Here is a 23,723-nt window from a genome sequence, read left to right on the forward strand (position 1 = left end):
ATGCCAGACAGCGTTTATGATGGGAGAATTTGACGAAGACATAATGGATTTGCAGGAGCTCATGCCACGATTGTTACGATTGCACGCTATACGAGAAACGTATTCACGATAGACTTCAACACAGTGCGTTGAAATGAAAGCAGACCTCATGTTCTACAATAGACGTAATTCATTCAGAACTTGAAGTCTTGCAACATGAACATCTCCCTCCTATGGAGCCCGCAATGAGCTTTACGGATTGACTTTCTTAAAATTTCTTCTTCTCGTATGAATCTGTCCACACACACCGACGCCCCTGAACAAGCTGTAATCACAACACCACCCACCCTCTCATCAACTCCCGTACACCCCAAAGCACCCAAACACCATCACTCAAACTCAAGCCTTGCTCTCAACCTTGCCGCCCTCCGCCGCACCCTCCCCCTTATCCTCCGCCGAAAACGTCAGGCTGACGCTGTTCACGCAATGCCTCTCGTCGGTGGGCGTGTCGAAGCCCTCGCCCTTGAACACGTGGCCCAGGTGGCCGCCGCAGTTGGCGCACACGATCTCGGTGCGCGCCATGCCGAGCGTGCGGTCCTCGTGGCGCACGACGGCGCCGGGGATCGAGTCGAAGTACGCCGGCCACCCGCAGCCCGACTTGAACTTGTGGTTGGCCTTGTACAGCGGCGCCGAGCACCCCGCGCAGGCGTAGACGCCCTCCGAGGGGTAGTGCTTGTCGAAGGTGCCGGAGCCGGGGGCCTCCGTGCCCTTTTGGCGGAGGATGCGAAATTGTTCTTTGGGGTGAGGGTTAGTGATGTGATCTCATGTGGAGTGAGTCGTTGAGATAATTAGAGAGAGGTTGGCGTACCCTTGTTCAAAACAGCCCTCCACTCGTCATCGGTCCTCTTGTCGGGATACGACATCTTGTCCTGCGAAGACGACCCGAACAGAGCTCCAAGGAAGGGGATACTCGGCATAGAAGCGCGCAGCGGGCGGGTGACGAACGGTTGCTGCACCGATGAGGCGGCGGCGGAGACGACGCGGGGACGGGTGAGGCTGGAAAAGGTGTAGACAATGGTTGAGATGAAGGGTGAGAATCGCATTGGCAAAGATTCTCCCAAATGTGTAGTTGCTGATTTCGGAACTATCACCAGAGGTTTGAGATTCTGGTGAGTACGTTTAAGCTTGACTAGGAGCAAGAATGTGAGTGGTGGTGGGGGTCTTGGTGAGGTTTTATGCGCGAAGGGTGAGAGGGTGCAGTTTGAAGACGGGATGATGTTCCAATGAGGGGAGGCAGTGACAAATCGGAGGCCCGGGATGCTGGGACGGGGCGGCTTTACAGGGCCTGTGGCCACCGCGGGATGGTGTTGCGTCAACGATTTTTTGCGGGGTGTCGCCGCCACACGGGATGCACTCTGGCGCCACAGCGTGGAATTAGTGGGGGATTCCATCATGATTCCATTGCGGGCAGGGGTCACAGCTCATCCTCACAGCATCCTTCAGCATCGCCACCCCTTCAGCTCACTGCGATTTGGAATGTGAACCGCACAGATGAGTGATTACTTTATTTCATTTGCTTACGATGGCTTCTTTCCGGGATTCTGTGCTCTCCGAATGAGTACGACCTAGGTACGCTACACGCCTGGAACGGCTCAGAAGACAACCTTGACTTTTTTCACGCCTCACCCATGCAATCGCTCATCCGCCCGCCCGTTGTCTCTCACTGAACGCCAATCCCGCACCCGCAAGACACAGCCCCTAACGTCGCAATTTCGTGGCTCGAAAGTCGTAGATTTAGAAATTCTCCTTGCCAGCGAACTTCTCATTCTGCACAACCTCGACCCAGTAGTTGTCGGGGTCAAGCAGGAAAGCGACGTTCTTCATGCGGCCGTCGGTGAGACGCTTCTTCCAGTTGCACTTCAAGTCCTCGAAGCGGGCGCAGGCGGCATCGATGTTGTCGACAGTGACGCCTAGCTCGCGTTAGCCCTCATTCCCGATACGTTATTATGTTCCGCCGTGACTCACAGATGTGGCCGAAGCCCTGGGGCTGGTCGTTGCCGTTGTGGTAGCTGAAGCTCTCGTCCTTCTCGGTGCCGTGGTTCCAGGTGAGCTCGAGGATACCCTCGCGCTGCGCCTGGCTCTCGCCCTCCTTCAGGTCGCCGTAGGCCAGGAAGAAGAGCGTGAAGTCGCTGGCCTCGTTCTTGCGGATCAGAGTCATGCCCAGGACCTCCTGGTAGAATTTGAGAGACTTCTCGTAGTCCTTGACGCGGAGCATGGTGTGGTTCTGTCATTCGTCAGCGCCAGCTCTTCCCCAAATCGCAGCTCCCGCGTACCATTCTGTAGGTAGTGACATCGGTCGTCTTGATGCTCTCCGTCTCCTCAATCGGCTTCTGTCCGATGATCTCAACCCAGTACTCATCCGGGTCCAGGACGAACGCAATGTGGCGCATCCTGCCGTCGGTCAGCTTCTTCTTGAACGCATATCCGGCGTCCTCGAGGCGCTGGCACGCGGCCTGGATGTTGTCGACGCTGATGCACGTGTGCCCGAAGCCGCGGTGGGGTTCCGTGTTGCCGTTGTTGATCTTGTACTCGGCGTCGTCCTCGGTACCGTAGTTGTGCGTGAGCTCGATGATGCCCTCGCGGTCAAAGGTGCTGTTGCCCGCGGAGGCGGCCTTGGGAGAGTCGTAGGCCAGGAAGTAGAGGTCGAACTTGGCCTCCGGCTGCTTGATCTCCTTGATGACGGACATGCCGAGCGTCTCGTAGAACTTGACTAGAGGGGGTCATGAGTGGATGAGACACACAAGGTCGGACTATGAGTGCGTACCCGAGCGCTTGGGGTCCTTCACTCGAATCCTGGCATTCGGTCAGATCTCCAGGCTGGCAGACAATTGAGTATGCAAGGCTCACATCGAGTGATTGAACTTGTAGTTCTTGACGTCCGTCGTGGCAGCCATGGTTGCGAATTGATTGGTTCGTCCTGCGCGTGGGTAAGATAAGGTCAGAGGGAACAACATGACGCTTGCGATAGGGACCAGACAGGATTCTTACCAAGGGGCTTGGCAATGAGGGTGTTTTGGATAAGCTTAAGTCTTTGAAGTGCTCTGAAGGAGTTCATAGAAGCTGGTGAAGTGGTTTGTGGGATGCCGCTCAAACAAGCTCGGAGATGGAAGCTTCAAAGATGGGGCCTTTCTTCGGACATAAAAAAGTGCATGACGAACTCCTCAAAAGCTCCAGTGTCTCGTCACTGCTATTTTGTCAGCACAGTAACAGCTCCTACCCCGCCGTAGCAGCTCTGCCCCTCATGCTGGGACACCCCTCCCACCCCACTGACGTCAATGTGAAGCCAATGACATTGCACCGGCCCCGGTCCGGCTTCAACCCCGGGCTCGGCCGAAACCACCGACCTCGCCGTGACACGATTGAGCAGTCGAGTTCCAGGCAAAACGCTGCTGTGTTTTCTCTATCAGTGTATGCTATGTGATTACCCTACACTCCATGATATCCATTTTCTGTAAAACCTAGTCCAAAACGTTGCTAACAATCGCTTATCATCGTGTCCAATCGCTGATCAAACTCAGCGCTCCTAATTCATGATCCTCGTCAAATGTAATACATAGTGTCCCGCAGGTTGGGGTGAACCTGGATCACGTTCGAAGGCGTGGTGCCGTGGGACACGCCCGTGGCTGTCGACGCCACGTCCGAAACATCAAAGAGATCCGGACGGTGGACACGGGCTCGGTCGCAGACAATGTCTGCGTAGTAGGCCGGCGGGCAAATGCTGACCGCCTTGGTGGCACGGCCGAAGAGGTAGCACAGGTTGTGCGTGAGCTTCTCCAGCTGGTCTGCCGCCGCGGTGCCGACACCGTACTTCTCCCTGAAGATCTCGTCCATGAGCACAGTGTAGTGAGCAGGGCGAGCAGTGCCCTTGAGAGCCGTGTGAGCCGTCAGGAAGAAGTCCCAGTAACGAGCTTGAGTGACGCCGCGGTCGACAATCGTGCCGCTCTTGATGTTGCGCGACTTCTGGTCCATGTTCTGGTCAGAAGAGGGATAGAAACGCGTCTGGTGGCGCTTGACGGACACGATGATGGATAGCTTAGGGCGCTGTCCGGACGGGTAGAGCTGGGCACACGCCTTGCGAATCATGGGCAGCTCGATAGTGAGAACTTGGGTGAATTGGCCCTCAGAGACACCGTCGCGGTAGATGAGGATGAATTCGGGAAGCTTGCCCTGGTTGCGCGAGCGCCACAAGACCAAGCGAGACTTGAAATGCTCGACAAGCTCCTCGCCAAGCATCTCCTGGCGAGCACCCTGTTCCCACGCAACGGCCGGCCACTGTCCGAGGTCCCTGTCAACGCTAGCAACCATGCCGACAAGACTGGGCGCGGCATTCTTGTCGTTAGGCATGTTGGTCGGGTGAGTGACGTCGTACCCAACAATCATGGTCTTGCCCGAAGTGATGATGTCGCTTGTGTCTTTGACCAGGTGATTGTTGCCACCATTCTTCAGGTTCCACTTGAGACCAATGTTGGCGAAAGTCTGGGGGTTGTTCTTGAGGAACGTCTTCTCCACGGAGCACACGGTGTGGAAACCGAACTGGGTGTCGGCGAGAGACTTGACGGCGCCATAGAGGGCGGTGTCCTGCCTTGGCAGGATCACAAGCAGGAAGAAGTTCTTGGTGCTACCCTTATCCTTCTTAGTGTGGGCGTCGATAGCCGCGAAGGCTCTCCTGATGTCCTCAGTGGCATTGCCGCGACCTACATTAATCTGGTGAGCGGTGTTTGGAGCCTGAGTGTCAATGGCGACTCCACTGGTGTTCAGGAATGCCACGAATTGCCGAACGGATTCTGCGACCTCGTCGGTAGAGATCCTGGGGTTTCCAGTGTCAACGATGCGGACCCAGTTCCAGTTAGTGATCCGAGGGCCTGCCTTGGCAAACTTGACGCCACTCATGTTCCAAGAACCACTACGAGCCTGGAGAGTCTTGGCATTGCCGTAGGTGACGATTGGAGGCATCAGCTCACGACCGATGACAGATAAGAGCCTCTTGTCAACCGACAGACCAAACTGCTGCAGGATCGGCTCGTCAAAGCCCAAGGCCGCTGCGCTGTCTCGCTCGAGGGAGATGGCGTTGGCAAAAGGAGAGCGGCAAGCAAAGTCGAGCATCATGGTAGTCTCGTCACTGGTAAGCTTGGAACGAACAGCCTGACCCGCAACGATGGTGCACCGCTCGGCAGGGAAGAACATGGGCTTGGCGGCCGTGCCGAGGTTGACTAGCGGCAAGGTGTTGTCGGGAGCCTGTTTGTACTTCCACTGCCAATACTGCCCAACTGAATAGGCACCAGGCGGCTTGTTGCCCATGACCGTAGTCTGGCCCTCCTCAGGCTCCAGCTGGAACTTGACCTCCGAGGGGCCACCGTAGGCAAAGTCTTTGGTGAAGAAGACGGTGCTGTCGATAGGGGGCCTGGAGAGGTCGTGCTTGCACGCGAGACCCTGGATCGCCTTCTTGGCGATAACGTTCTTCCCGTCACCGGTGCGGAATTCGATGGTCACGCGGGTCCTTGCGAGGAACTTGGACAAGGTGCGCAGAGTTCCTCTGGCTTCGTTGTGGGCGCGGACATTACCGGTACCGAAAACGTCAACGCCAAACCACTTGCAAAGGTCGCTGATCCGGACATCGGTCTTGAACACACCGTGGGTGACATTGACGTTCAAGAGGGTGCGGCCGGTGCCGAGACGAACACTCTGGAAGAAACCTCTGATGGCTGTGAGGGGATCCTGGGAGCCGAGCTGTGCCGTGGCGGAACCGGGACACCACGGGAAGAACCGGCCCTTGCCAATAGCAGTGACCTGGTCGTTCAGCCGTGGGGTGTAGCCGAGAATGACACCAAGGGCATCCATAGAGGTCGCGAACCGGGGGAAGTGCACTTCGTCTGGGTCGCTCGTATCGACCATGGTCTGGAGGTACTGGACCATGGCAGCCAACGGAACCTCTGTCTCGCCGACGACCTTGACGTTGTACAACTCCTCACGGCTGGAGTTCTCGTTCTTGAACTTGACGATGATGGGGTTCTTAACGAGCTTCAACTTGTTGAGGCAGACGAGCTGGGACTTGAACTCGGTTGCGAAAACGGCGTCGGCCTCAAGCTTCCTGAGCTCTGCAAGAGCGTACTGCAGAATGACTTTGAGCTTCCGAGCAGGAATGGCAGCAGGAGTGCCATCGCCAGAGCCAGCCGGAGGCTTGCCCTTGCCCTTGCCCTTGGCCTGCGGTTCTTCGGGCGGAGCGTCCTCTTTCTCGCCCTTGCGGACTTCGAGGTTGTACCGGTACAGCACCATGGGGTTGACGATCAGGCGGAAGTAGTTTGCCCAGACGATGATCTGCTTGCCCTTGGTACCGTAGGCAGGGCGGCGGGGCATCAGGGAGGCTGAGCTGGAATCGGCGAGCTTCATGCTACTCATCTTCTTGATGAGGGCCTGGTCCTTAGACTGGTGGCTCTGGATGATCTTGTCCTCGAGCTTGGTGATATCGGCATCAGGCTGGCGGATGGCGGAGCCTTGTCTGAGAGGTGTTAGTTACCGCGATACAGCTGAAAGACGTCCAACGTACCCGTAGAAGGTGCAAGCTTCGCCTTCGAACGCATCACGGCGAGGAGCAAAACCGCCGCGACCTCCTCTACCACCACCACGTCCACCACGATCACCACCTCTGCCTCCGCCGCCGAAACTGCCGCCACGGCCGCCGCCGCCGCCGCCGCGATCTCCACGGAAGCCACCTCCACCACCACCGCGATCTCCACGGAAGCTACCACCACGTCCACCACGATCACCACCACCACGATCACCACCACCACGATCACCACCACCACGATCGCCACGACCACCACCGCGACCACCGCGATCACCACCACCGCGACCTCCTCGGCCCTGGCCGCGGCTCCCACGTCCTGAATCCGCCATGTCGACGTGAAAAGCTTCAACAAAAGCGAGTGTCTCTTCGAACTAGCAATGTGTGCTGGCTAATAAGAACTCTCAGGCGTGATAGAAAGAGAGAAGAGAGAAAACTATGTCCCAAGTAAGGACGGATATTGGGGATAATACTTGTTCATGGGCAGGGAGCAAGCAGCACGTGGTGAACGCCAGACGCCAGCACAGACGGCAAACAGGCTGATGAAGACTGATGTCGGGTGGCCAGAAACGGCAAATAGACAAACGAGGTGGAGAATGCCGGAGGCCGACCAGACAAAGTGGATGCAGAGAGCCGGGAGCTACTTTGATGGCAAGGCTCCGATGACAGTAAGACTTGGCAAGGTGTCGGATGTCGTTGGAACAGGAGATGTACGGGCAGAGATGGATGTTTGCACACAGACAGCGAACCCTTGTCCAGTCGAGGTGGGGAACGAGGTCAAATGGAATGGAGCATAAAGTTAAAGACACACTGAACAACGGGGGCAGGGAAGGATGGGAAGGATGAGAGAGCAAGAGGGGACGCCGACGAGCACAGAGATGAAGATTGGAATTGGTTCAGGATAGGGTATTGAGGATATTGGTACCTGTCCAGGAAAGAGAATTGGGTGTGTGGGAATGAGGGAACAAGGGAGAGAATGAGGAGCGAAACTTCATCGTCATCCGCACCGGAGCAAACAGGTGCAAAGAAAGGTAACCTCTACCGCCAACATGCTCATGGGCACAGCACTTCGCATGTCTGTCTACCTTAACATGCACGCCAATAACAGCAGGTAGCTAACTACTACGGCATTGCTCTCAGCAGCCACTGGACAGCACCTTGATAAGTAAAGCCAGAGAGAAGTGGAAAAAAGGCCCTCCATAAGTGGTTGTGCAAACCAATGTGTTCTGGCAGGGCTCCGTCATGGGCAGATCCATCTACCAATGACAGATGCCAATTGTGTCCATGGCAACTTTTTATGTCGTCTCGTGGGGGAGTGCACAAACCCAGCCCTGATGCACCTGTTGTTGGCTCAGGGACGCTCCCAATTGGCGCAGATGAGGCGGGAGGGTTGCAACGCACCCAGGGCCCCCAGTGTCGTTTTCAGCGGCAGATGGTGGTTTTCCGGGCACCTTATCGGGCCCAAGCCCCTGGAAACCCGCCGCAACTTGTGCACCCTGCAGCGAGGGAGGTTCCTCGTGCTCGAGTTGTAGTTGAGGGTTGTTGTCTCACTGCACCAAACAGTCTGCACGTGGAGGCGATAGAACAGGCCTTGTTTTCTCACGATGATGCTTGGAGCAAATTGCTGTCGAATTGCAGAGAACCCGTCTTGAATGATGAAAATCCAGCAGCATTCATGGCACTGTGTGTTAAGAACAGCCGTAGACCACGTTGCAACGCGAGCTGGACCAAGCCAGTGACGAAATCGTTCCGTTTGCTTTTCCTTGCTGGCTCTTTTCCCATTGCGGACACACCGCTCCTTTGGTCTTGCTTTTTCCTTCTCCCACTTTGCTTCTCTGGCTCCTTTCCTGCACTGCAGGGCGATTGCCCTGGAGGTAGCCACTTCTTGCTGGCGGGCAGCATGACAGGACAACAGTCAATCGGGAATTGGACGTTGCCCGTTTGCCGCCATGGCTGTTTCCGCGCTGTCATCTGCACAGGTAGGAACTGACAGCGGACCGTTGCATGTAGTGCCACCAGTGTGCTGTGTTGGTCTCTGACTACGCGATCGTGAGAACGAACAACCACCACCTGGCGTAATGTCAGGAAGCTGGCTTATGCTGGCGTCTTCACATGTCCTGCCGTCGCCACCTTCAGAATGTCGCCCTCCAGCCCCTTAATGTGGACAAAGTCGATACCCGCCCTCTCAAGGGCCGCCCGTCCCGTGTTGTCCTTGACGAATTTCTCGGGCTCTTGGACACCGACGTACACGGCCTTGATGACGGACCGCAGCTGAAGAATTCGTTTGGCGCAAGGCAGGTTCCCGCTTAACCTCACTGAACACGGCTCCATGGTGGTGTAGAGGACGAGGGGTGTCTTGACCACCGAGCCAAGCTCCTCTTCCGCCACCTCATGCTGTTCCGCCAGCTTCATGAAGCAGCACTGCTCGGCGTGGGTATTGCCGGGTAGCTCCAACGTGTATCCCGTTGAGACGACGGCATTGCTTGCAGGGTTGACGAGGACTGCCCCGACGCGGTAGTTGGTAGGTTTTGGCGGTGATTGCTTCGCCTGAGAGAGGGCATACTGCAGGTAAGCTTTGTGATCGCCAGGCGCTATCGGCGCTGGTTCAATGGCATCAACCTCTGATGTCATGATTCGAGATGTTACACAGAAAACTTGCTCGAGGGTGAAGCGCTCAAAACTGCTGTGCTGCGGGATGCGATGCCAGGTCAAGATCTCGAACAGCAATATAGCGCCTCAACCGATGTTGTGCGAGCTCTTCGATACAAAAAAGATGAGGTAATCTGTGATCCAGTCGCATGGAGGGGGAGGGGTCGCCAGAGGTCTTGAAGCAGTCGGTGCTGCACTCGACGGTCGCCGACCATGCCAGGCAGCTAGCTTGTCGTGCACGGCTCACCAAGTGGTCCAATCACGCGTGCACAAGCTTGACCCACCACTTTAGCTGTCGCGTCTGGACCAGCCCCACGCGCGTCGCAAAGCTTCGCCTTCAGGCCTGAATCAACCCAATACGTCCTTGTCATCGACCCTTCCAAAATGTCTTCCCCTGCGTCAGATGATCTCGTGGAGAGCGAGCTTCCAGTCATCGATCCGTACGAGACTCTCGGACTTGACCGCGAAGCTACGGCCGATCAAGTCAAGTCTGCCTATCGCAAGGCGGCGCTCAAGAACCATCCCGGTATGAATAACTTTACCTTCAACGGGGCCTTTCGGAGCTCATTCTGACGAAATGTTTTCTGTAGACAAGGTTCCCGACGATCAAAGAGATGAGGCAAAGGAGAAGTTTCAGTCCATCGCTTTCGCATACGCCATCCTTTCAGATCCTGCCCGGCGCAAGCGCTATGATACGACTGGGTCTACCTCCGAGTCCATCATCGACTCGGAGGGTTTCAACTGGTCCGACTACTACCGCGAACAATTCCGCGACGCGATCTCTGCCGATGCTATTGAGAAATTCGCCAAGAAATACAAGGGTTCGGATGAGGAGAAGGATGATGTCTTGATTGCCTACGAGCAAGCAAAGGGAGACATGGACAAGATCTACGAGACGGTGATGCTGAGCAATGTCCTCGAGGACGACGAGCGGTTCCGCAAGATCATCGATGAAGCTATCGCAACCGAGGATGTGACAGCGTACAAGAGATATACCAAGGAGAGCAAGCTGTCCAAGGCAGCCCGCATCAAGGCGGCCAAGGGCGAGGCCGATGAAGCCGAGGAGTATGCCAAGGAGCTGGGTGTCCACGACAAGCTCTTTGGCGACAAGAAGGGGAAGGGCAAGAAGAAGGGCAAGGACAGCGGTGAAGATGACCTTGCGGCGCTCATCAAGAGCAACCAGTCGAAGCGTGCTGGCTTCTTGGACGACCTGGCTGCCAAGTACGGCGCGACAAGCCAGCCCAAGAAGGGTAAGAAGAGGGCAGCTGTCGAGGAGGAGCCATCAGAGGAGGCTTTCCAAGCTGCAGCCGCACGTCTGAAGAAGCCCAAGGCTGATGAAAGTAAGCCTGCAAAGGGCGGCAGAAAGTCGAGGCGATAGACAGAGCGGGTTTGGTCTGGCGTCACAGGGTATGGGATACACTGGATATTAGGTTATGGATTGGCCAGGATTCATCATATGGGCCTCAGGAGTTGGTAAACTTGATATCACGAAAAGAAGATCGTTTTTAGCTCAATCTTAAGTTTCTCCGCATTCTGCGACCGCAAAAATTCGCATAGGTTCAGTTGCCTGGTGCTTCGTGTCGTCTTCCCTTTGAGGCGTGGCGGAGAGGATGCCGCTGCACGCTGCACTGTACCTGCCACAATGCGGGGCACTAACGACCCTGCAAGACATCCCCAGGTCAACCACCTAAGGTTTGGCTTCCCTCAGTAAAATAAACTCGCCGGTGACAGCCACATTTCTCAACGCGACGCGTCCTCTCCGTTCCGATCGACCGCCCTCGACTCACCGCGATATCGTAACAGAATAATGGTCGAACATCTCCGGGCTGGAGCGATTTGACTTCTACTAATCATGCCATGACGGGCGACTCGTCTCCGGGCCTCTACCCCCGCTACTGCTTCGAGCTGTCTCCCACTCATAACACATGGTGCTTGATGCACGTATCCGACATCCATCGCCTGGTATCGGTCCCAGATTATGAAGGTACGTTTGCCGCGCATTGCAGCAGCCTTGCACAAACCTCCAAGCTGACACACTGTTCAGCCCAGGACTTCTACTTCTACAGGAATCTCCCGATCAAATGGGTCCGCGTTGTTGGCATCGTTGTCGCAGTTGACGACTACCCGGGCCGGCGCATATACACGGTCGATGACAGCAGCGGCGCCTGCATCGAATGCACTGTCGTGCTGAAGACGCCTTCCTCCGCCCCTCAGAACCAGCCTAGTGGACAATTCGGCCTGAGGCCTCAGCCGCTGCCTCCGGCTGACTGTGTGGACGTCGACGTGGGCTCGGTGCTTGACATCAAGGGCGGCCTGACCACGTTTCGCGAGGAGATGCAGATCAAGATTGACAAGGTCAAGGTGCTAAGGTCTACGGAGCAGGAAGTAGCGCTGTGGGAGCGGCGCACGCAGTTTCGGGATGAGGTCCTCCTAGAGCCATGGCTGCTTACAGACAAGCAAATACGAAGGTGCAAGAGGCAACAGGAGGACGGCGATGATGATGATGAGAGAAGAAAGAAAAAGAGGGAGAAGAGGCGGGAAGAGAAGAAGTGGGCTGCCGAAGAGGAAGAGAAGCGACGCAAGGCTGCCGCCGAAGCAGAAGTCGCGAATCGATATCGGTATCACAAGATGAGGAAGAGCCAGAAGGCACAAGAGCGAGGCGCTGGACCATCTTCTACACTACTACGACATGTTCTGGACGAGAACATGAGTGGCAAGTACAATGCCCTCGGTCTTTGATGTGGGAAACGGCGCTATGGAGTTATTGGCTTTGCTTTTGATACCCGGGAAATGTATTTGGGTCCATGGTACGGATTATGATCAACCAATGAGTCCTGCTTGTACGATTCAGTTTTTCTCAGGTCAAATCACTTTTGCCGCCGCCTCTGGAATCAGTCATTCCTTGTCTTGGATTGGCTCAGACCTCAGTTGGTCATGAGGGACGCCAGTCTTATGATCGCCAAGCCCGGCCAAGGTGCTGATCTGGAGCTTGGGACCTGGTCACACCGGGCTTACTACACCTCAATCTCAAAACAACATCCACATAAACCGTCAACTTCTCAACTTCAACCTGCTCAAGGAGGATGAAGGAGCTGTAAATGCTACCCGTTTCTCATCCTACATGTGTTGGCGATAGTGTGCTTGCGTCATGGCCTCAGAACGGCCCGATGCGACCCCGCTCGACCTGACTTCTTCAAGAAGCAATGTGGTCTGCTAACGAGCCTTGATCCAAGTTGCATGCCATCGCGATTGAGGCCAAGTGACCGGTTGCTCCGTGAATTGTCATATATCACCACAATTGAATGTTTCTTCTTCTTGCCAATGAACCGGCAGGTTCGATGCCGGAGGGTACCCACGCCAAGGGCAGGCATGCGTCAGCCAAAGAGGGTCGGTCTCGCAGCATTAGTCGTGTGCCGAAACTTCCTTCCTTCAGAATATCTGATGATGTTGCACGGGCATGAAGCAACGACATAACTAGCAACAACGTCGCCCTCCTCGTAGTTGAACTTTTAAAATCTTCTGAAGGTCAGTCTCCCCTACTATCTCGATTCTGACAAAGGCTGTTTCGCCCAGCCCTACAACGTCTCCCGGCCATCGTATTTGGATACTGAATCCAGCATCACCAAGACACGATCATCGCCAACGCCTGCCTGTCTCGTCCGATCACGATCCCTCATATCCTAAAACGGACTCTCTTCTTATCACACAGCTCGCCCTTTTGCAATCCGACTTTGAGTTTCCGGGCAAACTATTTAGCATTCCTACCAGGTGAGACTTGCCCATTGTTTCTGAGACTTTCGCATTCCTATCGCCCCCCGCCCACATCACTGTTGCGCGGTAACGATGCTGCCCCGTCGAGTTCTGGGCTTCGATCTTCAGGGCGCTGGTATGATGCTGCCGTTTCGTCGGTGGCTCTCATTGTTGACCCAATGGCTCTCCTCGTGGGCCGGATATTTGAACCGGAGCACTCGCACACAAGCGTGAGCGGCTGCTGATGATCTCTTGCCCCTTTACCGCGACATTCGCAAAGTTAAGCTGCCATAACCGGCCTGGTATCAAGAAAACCACATACACAAACACGATAAGATCACTGCTATCCCGCAATGGCGGGCCGCAGATACAAGATGGGGATCATTAGGCTGACTCTTATACAGGTTTTCCTCTGCGAGAGCGCCCTCGCCCTATTCCACCAACAACACGTACGACTTCACCTTGCAGACCGAGAGCCGAGAGCTGTTGGAGAACTCAGCATCCGTCCTTTGCTGCTCGATAGCCGCGATCTGACTTGCCTTACCGAAACGACCAATTACACCGTTACCGTCCAGGTTCCCAGAGGAAGCCAGCCAACGCAGGGATCCGCTTCAGGCGCCAATTCCGCCCCATTCGTCACCAGCGCACAATCTGGAGGAAACGTCGTTGTATTGCCATCACTTACTGGTCAAACTCCTCAGACTACCGGAGACGTACACAGCAATCTCGATACCGCAGGCAAGGTCACTACTTGCCCTTTGATGTCGGATCCGATTCCGACTCCGTCGACCTTGATTGAACCAACTTCAGGAGGAACTGTCGTAGCGCCGCTACCGTCTGCACCAATGGCATCAGGAGATCTTTTTGCAGAGCCTATTGGCACGGATGCGCCCCCGTCGTCTATCACGACTCGAAGCGACCACCCTGTTCCGCGGAAGGGTATTACATCAGGCGGGCCGCTCCAGACCAACAAGTTCTACGCCAATTTTTTCTTGGGTGATCAAACGGCACCAACTTACACCTACCCGTACGCCATAGCATGGGGTGCAGGGAAAGGAGCCGCCGCCAGCTACGGCATGACTATTTCTCATATCGATGCGAATCAGCGGGTCTTTGGCCCGAACAAGGACTCCGGGGCGGCGTCCTACTTTATTAACCCAGTAGGCATTCAATCCATGGTCATCAGTGCCCAAGAACTTGAGGCGGATACAGCCGTGGGTATGGACAGCGTCACAGCATTTTCCGCCAGAGTCCACCTGAAGCCGAATCCAGGAGCTGTGCCTGCGATTTCGTTTCCTTTGGTTCAAGGGATGCCGTTTGTAACGGCAAACTACTCTGGAGCTACCCCTGTAATCCGCACCGGAGTGTTCTTCCGGACTGTTACACGGGCAACCCAAGACCCAAAGGCCGGCGTCGCCAAGTACACGTTCCAACTCGAAGACGGAAAGATCTGGCGGCTGTATGCATACGCGACCACGGGAGACCAATTGGACCTACAGGTTGTCAACAACGGAATGGCCCAATCAACGAAGCCCTTCTTCGGATCCATCCAGCTTGCCAAGGATCCTGGAAACGGCGAGGCGGTGTTTGATCTGGCAGCTGGTGTCTATCCTACGACGGTCACCTTGTCTGGCTCCGTGAACGGTAACACGGGCACGTACAGCCTCAAGTTTTCCAAGGAAGGACATCAGGATGGAAAGCTGGCCATGTACGCACTGCCGCATCACGTCGCATCGTTCGACGCCACGACCAAGGCCGCGGTTCAGCAAGTCCTGCTTCAGACCCCTACCAAGGGTAACGGAACACTGGTTCTGGCTGATCAATGGACCATGGTTGAGCCGAACCTGCCCGTCAGCATGGGCTTTGCTCCATGGAGTCCCGAGAAAGGTCCTCTCACCACCATCTCTGAACAAGCGAAAACCGTAATCCGCGGGATAGCAACCCAGGAAGTGTCTCAGGATATGAGTGCGCAGTCAGATCTGGACTCGATGTACTTCAGTGGAAAGGCACTGGCCAAGTTTGCTATTTTGATCGTGGCCATAAACGACGTTGTGAAAGATACGGGGTTGGCCCAGTCAGCCCTGCCCCGACTGAAGGAAGCGTTTGCCAGATTTGCCGATAACAAGCAGAAGTTTCCTCTTTTGTACGAAAGTAGGTTTTGATTTGCCATAACATGCCGCTTTTTGCTAACAGCTCTACAGGCGCGTGGGGAGGTGTTGTATCCTCAGCAACATATGTAACAGGCAATGATGGCGCCGACTTTGGCAACACATACTACAACGACCACCACTTCCATTATGGCTACCACATCCTGGCAGCCGCTGCAATCGCGCATCTGGACCCTACATGGATGCAAGCCAACAAGGCTTACGTCAATGCCTTGGTGCGCGATTTTGCCAACCCTAGCACCAAAGACACGTACTTCCCACTTTGGCGCTCCATGGACTGGTACCACGGGCATAGCTGGGCACACGGTCTGTATGCCTCATACGATGGAAAGGTGAGTGCCCTGTCTGGGCTTGCAACGCCATGACTAATATTTCAAAAGAATCAAGAATCAAGTTCGGAGGACATGATGGCCGCCTATGCCATCAAGATGTGGGGAGAAGCCTCGGGTGACACTACCATGGCCATGCGCGGCAATCTTCAGCTCGCCGTCATCGCCCGCTCCCTCCAGTCATACTATCTCTACAAGAGCGACAATGTCGTGCAGCCACCCCAGTTTATTGGAAACAAGGTGGCCGGCATCTTGTTCGAGAACAAGGTCGACCACACAACCTTTTTCGGCGCCAATATAGAATACATCCAGGGCATCCACATGATTCCCCTCCTTGCATCGTCGCCTTTCGTTCGTACCCCAGCCTTCGTCAAAGAAGAATGGGACGTGTACTTTAGTAACGGCCGCGTCGATAGCATCGTCGGCGGATGGAGGGGAATCCTGTATGGAAACCTGGCGACGATCGATGGGAAGACTGCGTTCGACTTCTTCAACAGCCCCAACTTTGATCCTGGTTGGATCGATGGAGGCGCAAGCTTGACATGGTACCTGGCCTACGCTGCGGGTAAGTCGATGTCTCCTTCATTTGATGGACTACCGCTAACATGAGACCCAGCGATGGGCGGCATCTAAACTCCCATGACACGTTCAGAATGCAAGTAATGACCTAGGAACGAGACACGATGCTTTGGAGGGCGGCAACATTCGAATTCCTGCTTGCATGAGTAATGACAGAATGAACACGACCAGTATGAAGAGATGTTATGGTAATCCTAAACGACGAAAACGATCAAAAATAACGACCGCAATACGCTTAGATAGTATCTTTTATGAATCGAGAATGGGAGTTTATGCTTTGGTCTTTTGCATTTTGCTCGCACATTTGATAACGCCGTGTACCATATTGTTTGTGATGTTTGTGATTCTGCCGGTGCAGTCATCTTCAGCCTTCTTTTGTGCTATCGGTAATAAGTCCATGCTACCATCGCGAGGTGTTTGGTACTGTTCGCATTGGGGTACCAATGAGCATATCCTTGGGGACCGTAACTCTCAAGAATCGGGTAATATGTTGATTCCCCGGCAGAACCCACAATATACTCGCTACACTTGAAGCCTCTATACTTGGCCACTTCATGATTGGCATCAAATAATGCCTTAAAAATAGTGCCGACGTATGAGCGTGTTTGTTGTCCTACTAGTTATAGCTGCCTGGCTAGGTTCCAAGACCCCGCCAAGATGAGGCGTGAAGAGCGTTCGGACGAGCTGCGGAGACTCGAGAGACAGAGATATATTGAGTTATGCCGGTTTGATGACCATTGGAGGAAGCTCAATCAGACACTGCGAAACATGCATAGGCAGATTTTACGGAGGATGAGTTCCGCATTCTTCTCGCGCTGGAGAGGTTGCGAATTTGATCTCGTTTTATCAGGTTTAGTCCCGCTGCGGAGTGCTTGAATTGTCAAACCACAGCAGGACAATATATCACATGTGTTACTAGACATTTCAGCTGCGTACGGGATAGAACATCTCGAGGGTCTGCTGTGCCAAGCCTTCCAAACCTGCGGCTGCTGCATCTCGAAATCTGATAGTAGTCCCGAATGCCTGGACCAGCTAAGGAGCCGGTTGGTTGGCTAGATCTAGCTCGGGGGGTGGCTCTCTTCTCTTTTGCAATTTACACGCCCCTTTGTTCATTCGCGGGGGAGGAGGGAAAAGATGCGAAATTCCGTCAGATGGGAATTTCCAGGGGGGGCTTTTCTGATGACGCGTCACCCATCTACGTAACACGGGCCCCTGGTTTCCCATTTTCTTTGGGGGCCGAAAAGGCTAAGCTTTTCTCGCCACAATGCTTATTGTAACCGCTTTTGATAATCAGGCTGGCTTGGATTCCGTGACCGTCATCGACTCTGTTTTTGCAAGCCGTCACTCGCATGTAGAGGATTTGGGTGCGGTGCTCTTTGAACATGGCCGTTGGTGTGTCGTTGAAGGGCACGAACACCGTGGCGTTCGGCCCTTGCGCACCGTTGGTCAGCACTGTACGTGCGCGGCGCGCATTGGCATTCAGCATCCGGATTCCGGGGTCCGTCTCTTGTCGACTTCTTGAAACATTTCCCCATTTCACCCAAGAGACACAGAATACGGTTGGGGCTCCCGCCGGAGTTGTCCTTGCTATTGACTGGGTTGGTCGTTAATACAGCCTCAAACCCCAGCTGTCAGGCTGTTGACAAGTGCAGCTGAGGGCAAGGTTTTCAAAACCCGTGAGGCTCTGCAGCCCTTCAAGGCGACTTGATTAGATGCATTGACGAACAGCAGAGGCAACGCTGTCTCCTGGAAGCTTGCCCTGACGCGGTTTGAGCGGGTTGATAAGGATGGTGTGGTCTAGTTCGGAAGACGGCACAATCGGCCCAGTCACGACCGCCTCGCAACCGTCGAGCTTTTGGGCCGATGGGGGCACAAGAGATGACATTCTGGGACCGCCTCAACATGAGACGAAGTGCGAGCCGCTATGAGCCCGGGCGCTTTGGGTCCACGTGAATTAGGCCAATGCACAAATGCTGCAGTCAAAATTTGCCATGTTCATCATTTCACGATAGTCTCGAAGACGGCGCTAACGGTTCGAGAATTTCGGCGCAACAACTCCAGCGTATCCGGAATCGGCTTTGTCCGGTTACCTGGCTGCCCAACAACGAATGCTGATTGCGATAACGAGCCCATCAAGGTATTCGCGAGACTTCAGGCAGATCTGCAGCTTCACTCTGGTTTGCGCAGTGCTGGCTGAGCCATGAAGGCCACGTGCATGTTGCGACGCGCCCAAGGCAGCGTCCCGTGAGTGCCGCTCAGCGTCAAAGTTGCCGACTCGAGAGAAGGAAGTGAACGGAGATGAGTGGGGGTGGGGGAGTTGTCGATTGGACGGATGACGGTGGCTGTGAAAGCGCCAGCGCACGATGGCGGCGTCGAAAAAGCACACGCATGAAGCACGAGGAGCTGGATGACTCGGGAGACGTCTGCAAAATGAATCGGAGACATGCACTCTGACCAGCCTCCGTGCCCGTCTCCCCTCCCCCGTCCCCGCATTTCAGAGTTGAGGCAATCGTGTGTTGGATCATCAGATCAGGCGGGCTGAAGAGACGAGGCAGACGGGCCTGCTTCATGCGAGGATTTGAGCGTTGAGTTTGATACTCGAGATGGACGAGGCTGTACGCACTCTGGCCATTATAGTTGAGGCGATGAGCCAAGAATAAAGTGCAGTTGAACAGAGCGTCGAGTTTGAGTGTTTGACTTTGGGTTGATCCAGTGAGGCGGATGGCAGGGCAGAAGGGCAGGGCCAGCAGAAGCTTTATCGATAAGGCTCGATAAGGGTCCAGAGCGGGTGGGCTGCAGACAAAGTCCATGTCCACGCCGGGGCATGGTTCTCTCAGTTCACTGCGAAGCTGTCGGGTCGGGACTCGCAACTGGGGGGTCCGTAGATCGGGACATGGGGCTCCGAATCCGAGTGGGCATTGTGAGGACCCGCCCCCAGCAAGCAAAGCCAAGGCAGGGCGTTTCGCAGGGCAACCGAATGCAGCATTCGCCATTGGCAGGGAGCACGAGTCTGGAGCTTGTTTGCCTCGCCCGGCAACCATTGGAACACTGTAGGGTTCCATTGGCAGCAATCATTGTGGGCATTCGGGGGTACGTAGCGCCATGAGTGCTGGTATGTTAGTCGCAGGAGCACCCAGAAAAAGTCAAACTTCAGACGAGACCAGGAGATGTCCCTGTTTGAGGTTGAAGAGGTCAGCCGAGTTTGAAGTGTGTGTGTGTTTGGTAAGAGCACCGCTGCTGCTATTTTTTGTTGCCGTCCAGTATCTTCAGGCCGTGGGCGTGGGCGGGTGAGCTCGAGCTGTTGTTTGTCGCAAATCGTCCGGTCCCCTGAGCCGAAGGTCAAGACGATCGTCCCTGGCTGTGGAACGGCTTCGTGCCGAGACGAAATATGTGGAAAGGGACTGTCAGCCAAGCCTAAACTTGTGCGTTTTCGACCTCAAGGTTCGATGTTGGTAGTTGCTGCGGCAATGGTGGCGGGTAAGTATCCGTACAGCAAATTGGCTTCGGGAAGAAAGGTTGAATGCGACGCCGAATAGCCTTTTGCGGGTGAGTTGCTTGTGACCTACGTGCTCGCCAGCGGCCGCAAGCAAACGGATGGTCGTTTTCCATTTCCTTTCTTTTCGGATGGATGACTGAGCATGCGTCGATAGGAAGCCAAAGATACGATGGACGGGAGCAAAAGTCCGATGATGACGGTATCGTGTCCACAAGCTAGGGGAAGCGGGCAGTTGCCGCGTACCTTGGTGACGTTTAACAAGCTTCTCTTGCCCGGCATTTTGCGAGGTCTTGCTGCCACTGGCCAGGGCACTGGGCAGCCAACAAGGACAAGATGCGCCTGTTGTATGGAAAGCAGCAGAGTTGTTTCCGCCTCTTCCCAGCTTCGCTCCCGTATCGGCCGGCGGAAAAGTGGGAAGTGGGAGAGAATCCCAGACTGTCAGAGGAAAGTGGGTGCTGTCCGTACCTAACTAAGGTACAAAGTAGAGTAGGTCTCAAGGCCGGCGGCAGGAGGCAGGAGGGCGCTAGGAAGCAGCGGAGAAATTTTGACGAGAGTGAAGGTGAAGCAACCCAACGCCAAAACAGCACAGCCACGCTTGGCATCATCAGTCACCTCCATTGGGCGCCGCCGACTTCACCCTTGCTGGGTGTTTGAAACCTGCCGCCAGGTAGTTGCTACTAGCTCGCCCGCTGTATGACGTTGGGGGAGGAGGAGAACCTAGGGACCCGAAGGAAGCTTTCTGGGAGCTTGCTCTAGTATGCAGTGAAGTGACTAAGGTGCAGTCCAGCGCTGCAGGAGGAGTGGGAAGTGATGCAGTGTACTCCATGACCGCATGCATGGAGGGAGGCATCCAATGTCCCAGTGTGCCATTGTCATGGGCCCCATCATCATTCTCCAAGGAGGCCTCCCTGGGGATCCATACCATCTAAATGCCAAGCAAATCAGGTTCCAGGTCGAGTCCTGTTGGACAACCGTCCAGCAGCAGTAGCAGCACCAAACTTGAGGAACCAGCAGACTTCCACACCACCACCAGCCAGACCAGACACATTCTTGCTGAATGTTGAATTGCTGCTTGTTTCGTCCTACCTTTACGACATCCCGTCCCACGTTTCCCCATAATAGCTTGACAAGAAAAGGGGGCTATGTTCTTCCCCTTCCTGCACCGCGTCTGAGCTGCTGTCCTACCGTCCACCAACCCAAAATTGATTGCTCTTGGCTATCACCTGAAGCTTGCTCGAGGAGCACATTGGAATTGCAACAGCAGCAGCATCTGTATTCTGGAACACGGCATCTGGACCCCGTCTTGTGCCCTCTCTTCCTGCCTATTGAGATCTACGCAAAGGCTGCCAGTTGGCAATTGCGCTCGCACACCATTCCTCGTTACGGTCAGGGACGTCTGGACTCCCCAGTGCGCACGACACTACCACACTACACCACGCTCGACTCGATCACGACCCGACCACCACACCACGACTCTCTGATACCAGATCCCTCGTTACCTTGCGACTTGGCGGCCCAACGTGCCCTCATCTCTGCGCAACCCTCCTCCATTGGATCACGCACGACTTGACCGACCGTCCTCTACCCCACTCACCCGTCGGGCGGCACGCGCATACTGCGTACTGCACACAGGTACAGTAGACGGAGTACTGCGTACACACACTTAGACACATCCGCCGAGCAGGGCCTCCCAGGACTCTCATCCGGCCTGTTCGTGGCAGCCAACTTGTCTATCTGCGATACCTGATAGGAACTCCCGTTGCTGCTACTACTGTACATACGACAGTCAGTCCGCAGCCATGGTCTGTAAGTACCCTGCTGCTATCCTTCACAGATAGATACATTGCCGTTCCTGCTGTTGCGTTGGATTTCTGTTTGATTTTTTTCCGATCGAGAGAGAGAAAAAGTACCCTGCTGCGCCAGCTACACCGCAAGGTACTATCGCCTTGTCTCTGAGTTCTTACACTTCACTCACCTCTTTTTCCTCCCGTCACCTCCTCCATCACCGCCGCCGGCCCCAGTAGCAAGCCCCGTTTCTTCTCTCCCACCCATGTACTGGTAGCTGCAGCTCCCTGGATTGCCTGCGCTACTCTTGCTACTTCAGTCTTGGCACTCCAGTCTTTCCAGTCTTGGATGCACTTCACTCACGCCGGCAACGCACTTGACATTCTCCTTCCCTCCAAGCCACTGCGCGCATCGTAACGTCCTGTTCCTGCGACTGGCTCTTTCTCTTCTTTCCTGCCACACCCATTCCAGGCGCACATCTGGTCGCATTGTCCCTCGGATCGTCACTCCTTGATTTCCCTTCTATTTTCGTTTCTCATCGGTTGCCTCACCACTTAACGCATACCTTACACTGTTATCGACGTTCGCGACATCGCAGATACAGCTTTTTTTCTGGTGGCCTGGGCTTCGGCTAATATGGTGGCGCGATGTCCGACGATTCAGCCAACCGACATTTTCGCGAACAGGTTCGCTCTTGGGGCAGCACGAACAAGCCCAACGCCCGCGATGGCGAGGTAGACGAGGAATCGCCTCTACTCAACGGCAACCACTCCTCCGGTCACCATGACCAAAATGGCAATGGAAACGGCGTCGCCGAACATGACCACCACCAAAACAAGACCTACGGCTTCTTCCTCGACCCAAGGCATACTCCAGGCACCGACAGCGACAACGTTGCCGTGAGATACGGCTCTTACGCCTGGCACATCACCAAGGTTACTCTCCTCAGCAGTAAGTCGCCCAGCCGCCAGCCGCATCGTGTTGCTGCGCCTGGTAGCTAACAAACCCTCTATCACAGACTATGTCAACTTCCTTCTGGTCATGGTGCCTATCGGCATCGTCGCAGGCCAGGGCAGCTGGAGCTCTACCGCCGTCTTCACCATCAACTTCTTCGCTATTATCCCGCTTGCCGCCGTCTTGTCATTTGCGACCGAACAGATCTCCGTGAAGCTGGGCGAGGCACTTGGAGGACTGCTCAACGCTACTTTTGGAAATGCCGTCGAATTGATTGTCAGCATTGTCGCCTTGAAGGACGGTCAGATTGAGGTCGTTCAGTCGTCCATGCTGGGCTCGATCTTGTCCAACTTGCTTCTGGTTATGGGCATGTGCTTCTTCTTTGGCGGCATTGTCAACATGCGCGACAGAGTTACGGGCCAAGGCATGGAACAGAGCTTTGCTTCCGCAACGGCGCAGACCACTTGCTCGCTGATGACCTTGTCTTCGGCTTCGCTCGTCATCCCTGCTACTGTAAGCTTCTCGCGGAACATGCATGTACCCCGCTCCTTGACTAACACCGCCTACAGCTCTACTCCGCCCTGTCTAAGGCTGATTCGGACGACAAGGAGCACAGCATTCTGCTGCTCTCTCGCGGAACTGCCATTATTCTACTGACGTTGTACGTGATGTACCTCTGGTTCCAGCTCCGCACCCACCCCAATCTCTTCGATGCCGAGATCCAGCACCACCACGACGAGGAGCCTGAGGAGGCCCTCATGGGTCCCATCGCCGCCGCCGCCGTTCTCGTTGTCACCACGGTCCTGGTCGCCATCTGCGCCGAATACCTGGTTGGCAGCATTGACGACCTCGTCGAGAGCGCGCACATCAGCAAAAACTTTATCGGTCTTATTCTCATTCCGATTGTCGGTAACGCAGCAGAGCACGTAACGGCCGTGGTTGTGGCCATCCGAAACAAGATGGACCTGGCCATGGGCGTTGCCATCGGCTCCAGCATCCAGATCGCTCTCCTCGTCACCCCTTTCCTTGTCATCCTCGGCTGGGCTGTTCTCGACAAGCCCATGACTCTCCGCTTCGAGACTTTCGAGACCGTGGCCTTTGCCTTCTCCGTGCTTGTCGTTACGTACACCGTGCAGGACGGCAAGTCCAACTACCTTGAGGGAGCCATGTTGCTTGGCCTCTACATTATCATCGCCTTGGCTTTCTACGTCAGCCCCAGCGACGCCCTGGACAAGGCATTTTCTACCGTTATGGGTTGAGCATACGTTTTTCTTAAAAGTGTCAGAAGGCTCCATACACAACCTGGAACCTGAATTTTTAGAGCTCCGCCAAGAACCAATGACTCCCATATACCCAGCGGGACGTCTTGGTGGCGCGTAGCTAACTTTGATACCAGTATCAAAACATTCCGA

General features: G+C 55.0%; 8 protein-coding genes across 8 annotated transcripts; 4 read left to right on the forward strand and 4 right to left on the reverse strand.

Moving 5' to 3' along the window:
* Positions 1-378: 378 nt before the first annotated feature.
* On the reverse strand, positions 379-1,082 carry CGGC5_v002222 (Uncharacterized protein; the record flags this gene model as incomplete). Its single annotated transcript, XM_032035191.1, has 2 exons — positions 379-773; positions 848-1,082. 2 exons carry the CDS (start codon positions 1,080-1,082, stop codon positions 379-381), a joined length of 630 nt encoding a protein of 209 aa, XP_031885694.1.
* A 691-nt stretch (positions 1,083-1,773) lies between these two features.
* Positions 1,774-3,094, reverse strand: glo1-0 (Lactoylglutathione lyase; the record flags this gene model as incomplete). Its single annotated transcript, XM_032035192.1, has 6 exons — positions 1,774-1,949; positions 2,005-2,263; positions 2,313-2,749; positions 2,804-2,832; positions 2,887-2,956; positions 3,028-3,094. The coding sequence occupies 6 exons, from the start codon at positions 3,092-3,094 to the stop codon at positions 1,774-1,776; spliced, it is 1,038 nt and encodes a 345-aa protein (XP_031885660.1).
* Positions 3,095-3,579: 485 nt separating this feature from the next.
* On the reverse strand, positions 3,580-6,933 carry AGO1B (Protein argonaute 1B; the record flags this gene model as incomplete). The annotated part of the gene is made up of 2 exons (XM_066150939.1): positions 3,580-6,535; positions 6,584-6,933. The coding sequence occupies 2 exons, from the start codon at positions 6,931-6,933 to the stop codon at positions 3,580-3,582; spliced, it is 3,306 nt and encodes a 1,101-aa protein (XP_066009937.1).
* A 1,762-nt stretch (positions 6,934-8,695) lies between these two features.
* On the reverse strand, positions 8,696-9,232 carry RIB2 (Bifunctional protein RIB2; the record flags this gene model as incomplete). Its single annotated transcript, XM_032035194.1, has 1 exon — positions 8,696-9,232. The coding sequence occupies one exon, from the start codon at positions 9,230-9,232 to the stop codon at positions 8,696-8,698; it is 537 nt and encodes a 178-aa protein (XP_031885658.1).
* Positions 9,233-9,634: 402 nt separating this feature from the next.
* Positions 9,635-10,628, forward strand: CGGC5_v002226 (DnaJ-like protein subfamily C member 9; the record flags this gene model as incomplete). Its single annotated transcript, XM_032035195.1, has 2 exons — positions 9,635-9,776; positions 9,841-10,628. 2 exons carry the CDS (start codon positions 9,635-9,637, stop codon positions 10,626-10,628), a joined length of 930 nt encoding a protein of 309 aa, XP_031885657.1.
* Positions 10,629-11,107: 479 nt separating this feature from the next.
* stn1 lies at positions 11,108-11,989 on the forward strand (the record flags this gene model as incomplete). The annotated part of the gene is made up of 2 exons (XM_032035196.1): positions 11,108-11,234; positions 11,295-11,989. The coding sequence occupies 2 exons, from the start codon at positions 11,108-11,110 to the stop codon at positions 11,987-11,989; spliced, it is 822 nt and encodes a 273-aa protein (XP_031885692.1).
* Positions 11,990-13,353: 1,364 nt separating this feature from the next.
* Positions 13,354-16,130, forward strand: CGGC5_v002228 (putative endo-1,3(4)-beta-glucanase; the record flags this gene model as incomplete). Its single annotated transcript, XM_032035197.2, has 4 exons — positions 13,354-15,151; positions 15,202-15,500; positions 15,549-16,062; positions 16,114-16,130. The coding sequence occupies 4 exons, from the start codon at positions 13,354-13,356 to the stop codon at positions 16,128-16,130; spliced, it is 2,628 nt and encodes an 875-aa protein (XP_031885656.2).
* A 5,241-nt stretch (positions 16,131-21,371) lies between these two features.
* Positions 21,372-23,570, forward strand: vcx1-3 (Vacuolar calcium ion transporter; the record flags this gene model as incomplete). Its single annotated transcript, XM_032035198.1, has 4 exons — positions 21,372-21,378; positions 22,021-22,308; positions 22,376-22,824; positions 22,881-23,570. 4 exons carry the CDS (start codon positions 21,372-21,374, stop codon positions 23,568-23,570), a joined length of 1,434 nt encoding a protein of 477 aa, XP_031885663.1.
* Positions 23,571-23,723: the final 153 nt, after the last annotated feature.

Source organism: Colletotrichum fructicola (genome assembly GCF_000319635.2).
Source record: "Colletotrichum fructicola Nara gc5 chromosome Unknown KSG_Nara_v1_contig01, whole genome shotgun sequence".
Lineage (NCBI taxonomy): Eukaryota > Fungi > Ascomycota > Sordariomycetes > Glomerellales > Glomerellaceae > Colletotrichum > Colletotrichum fructicola.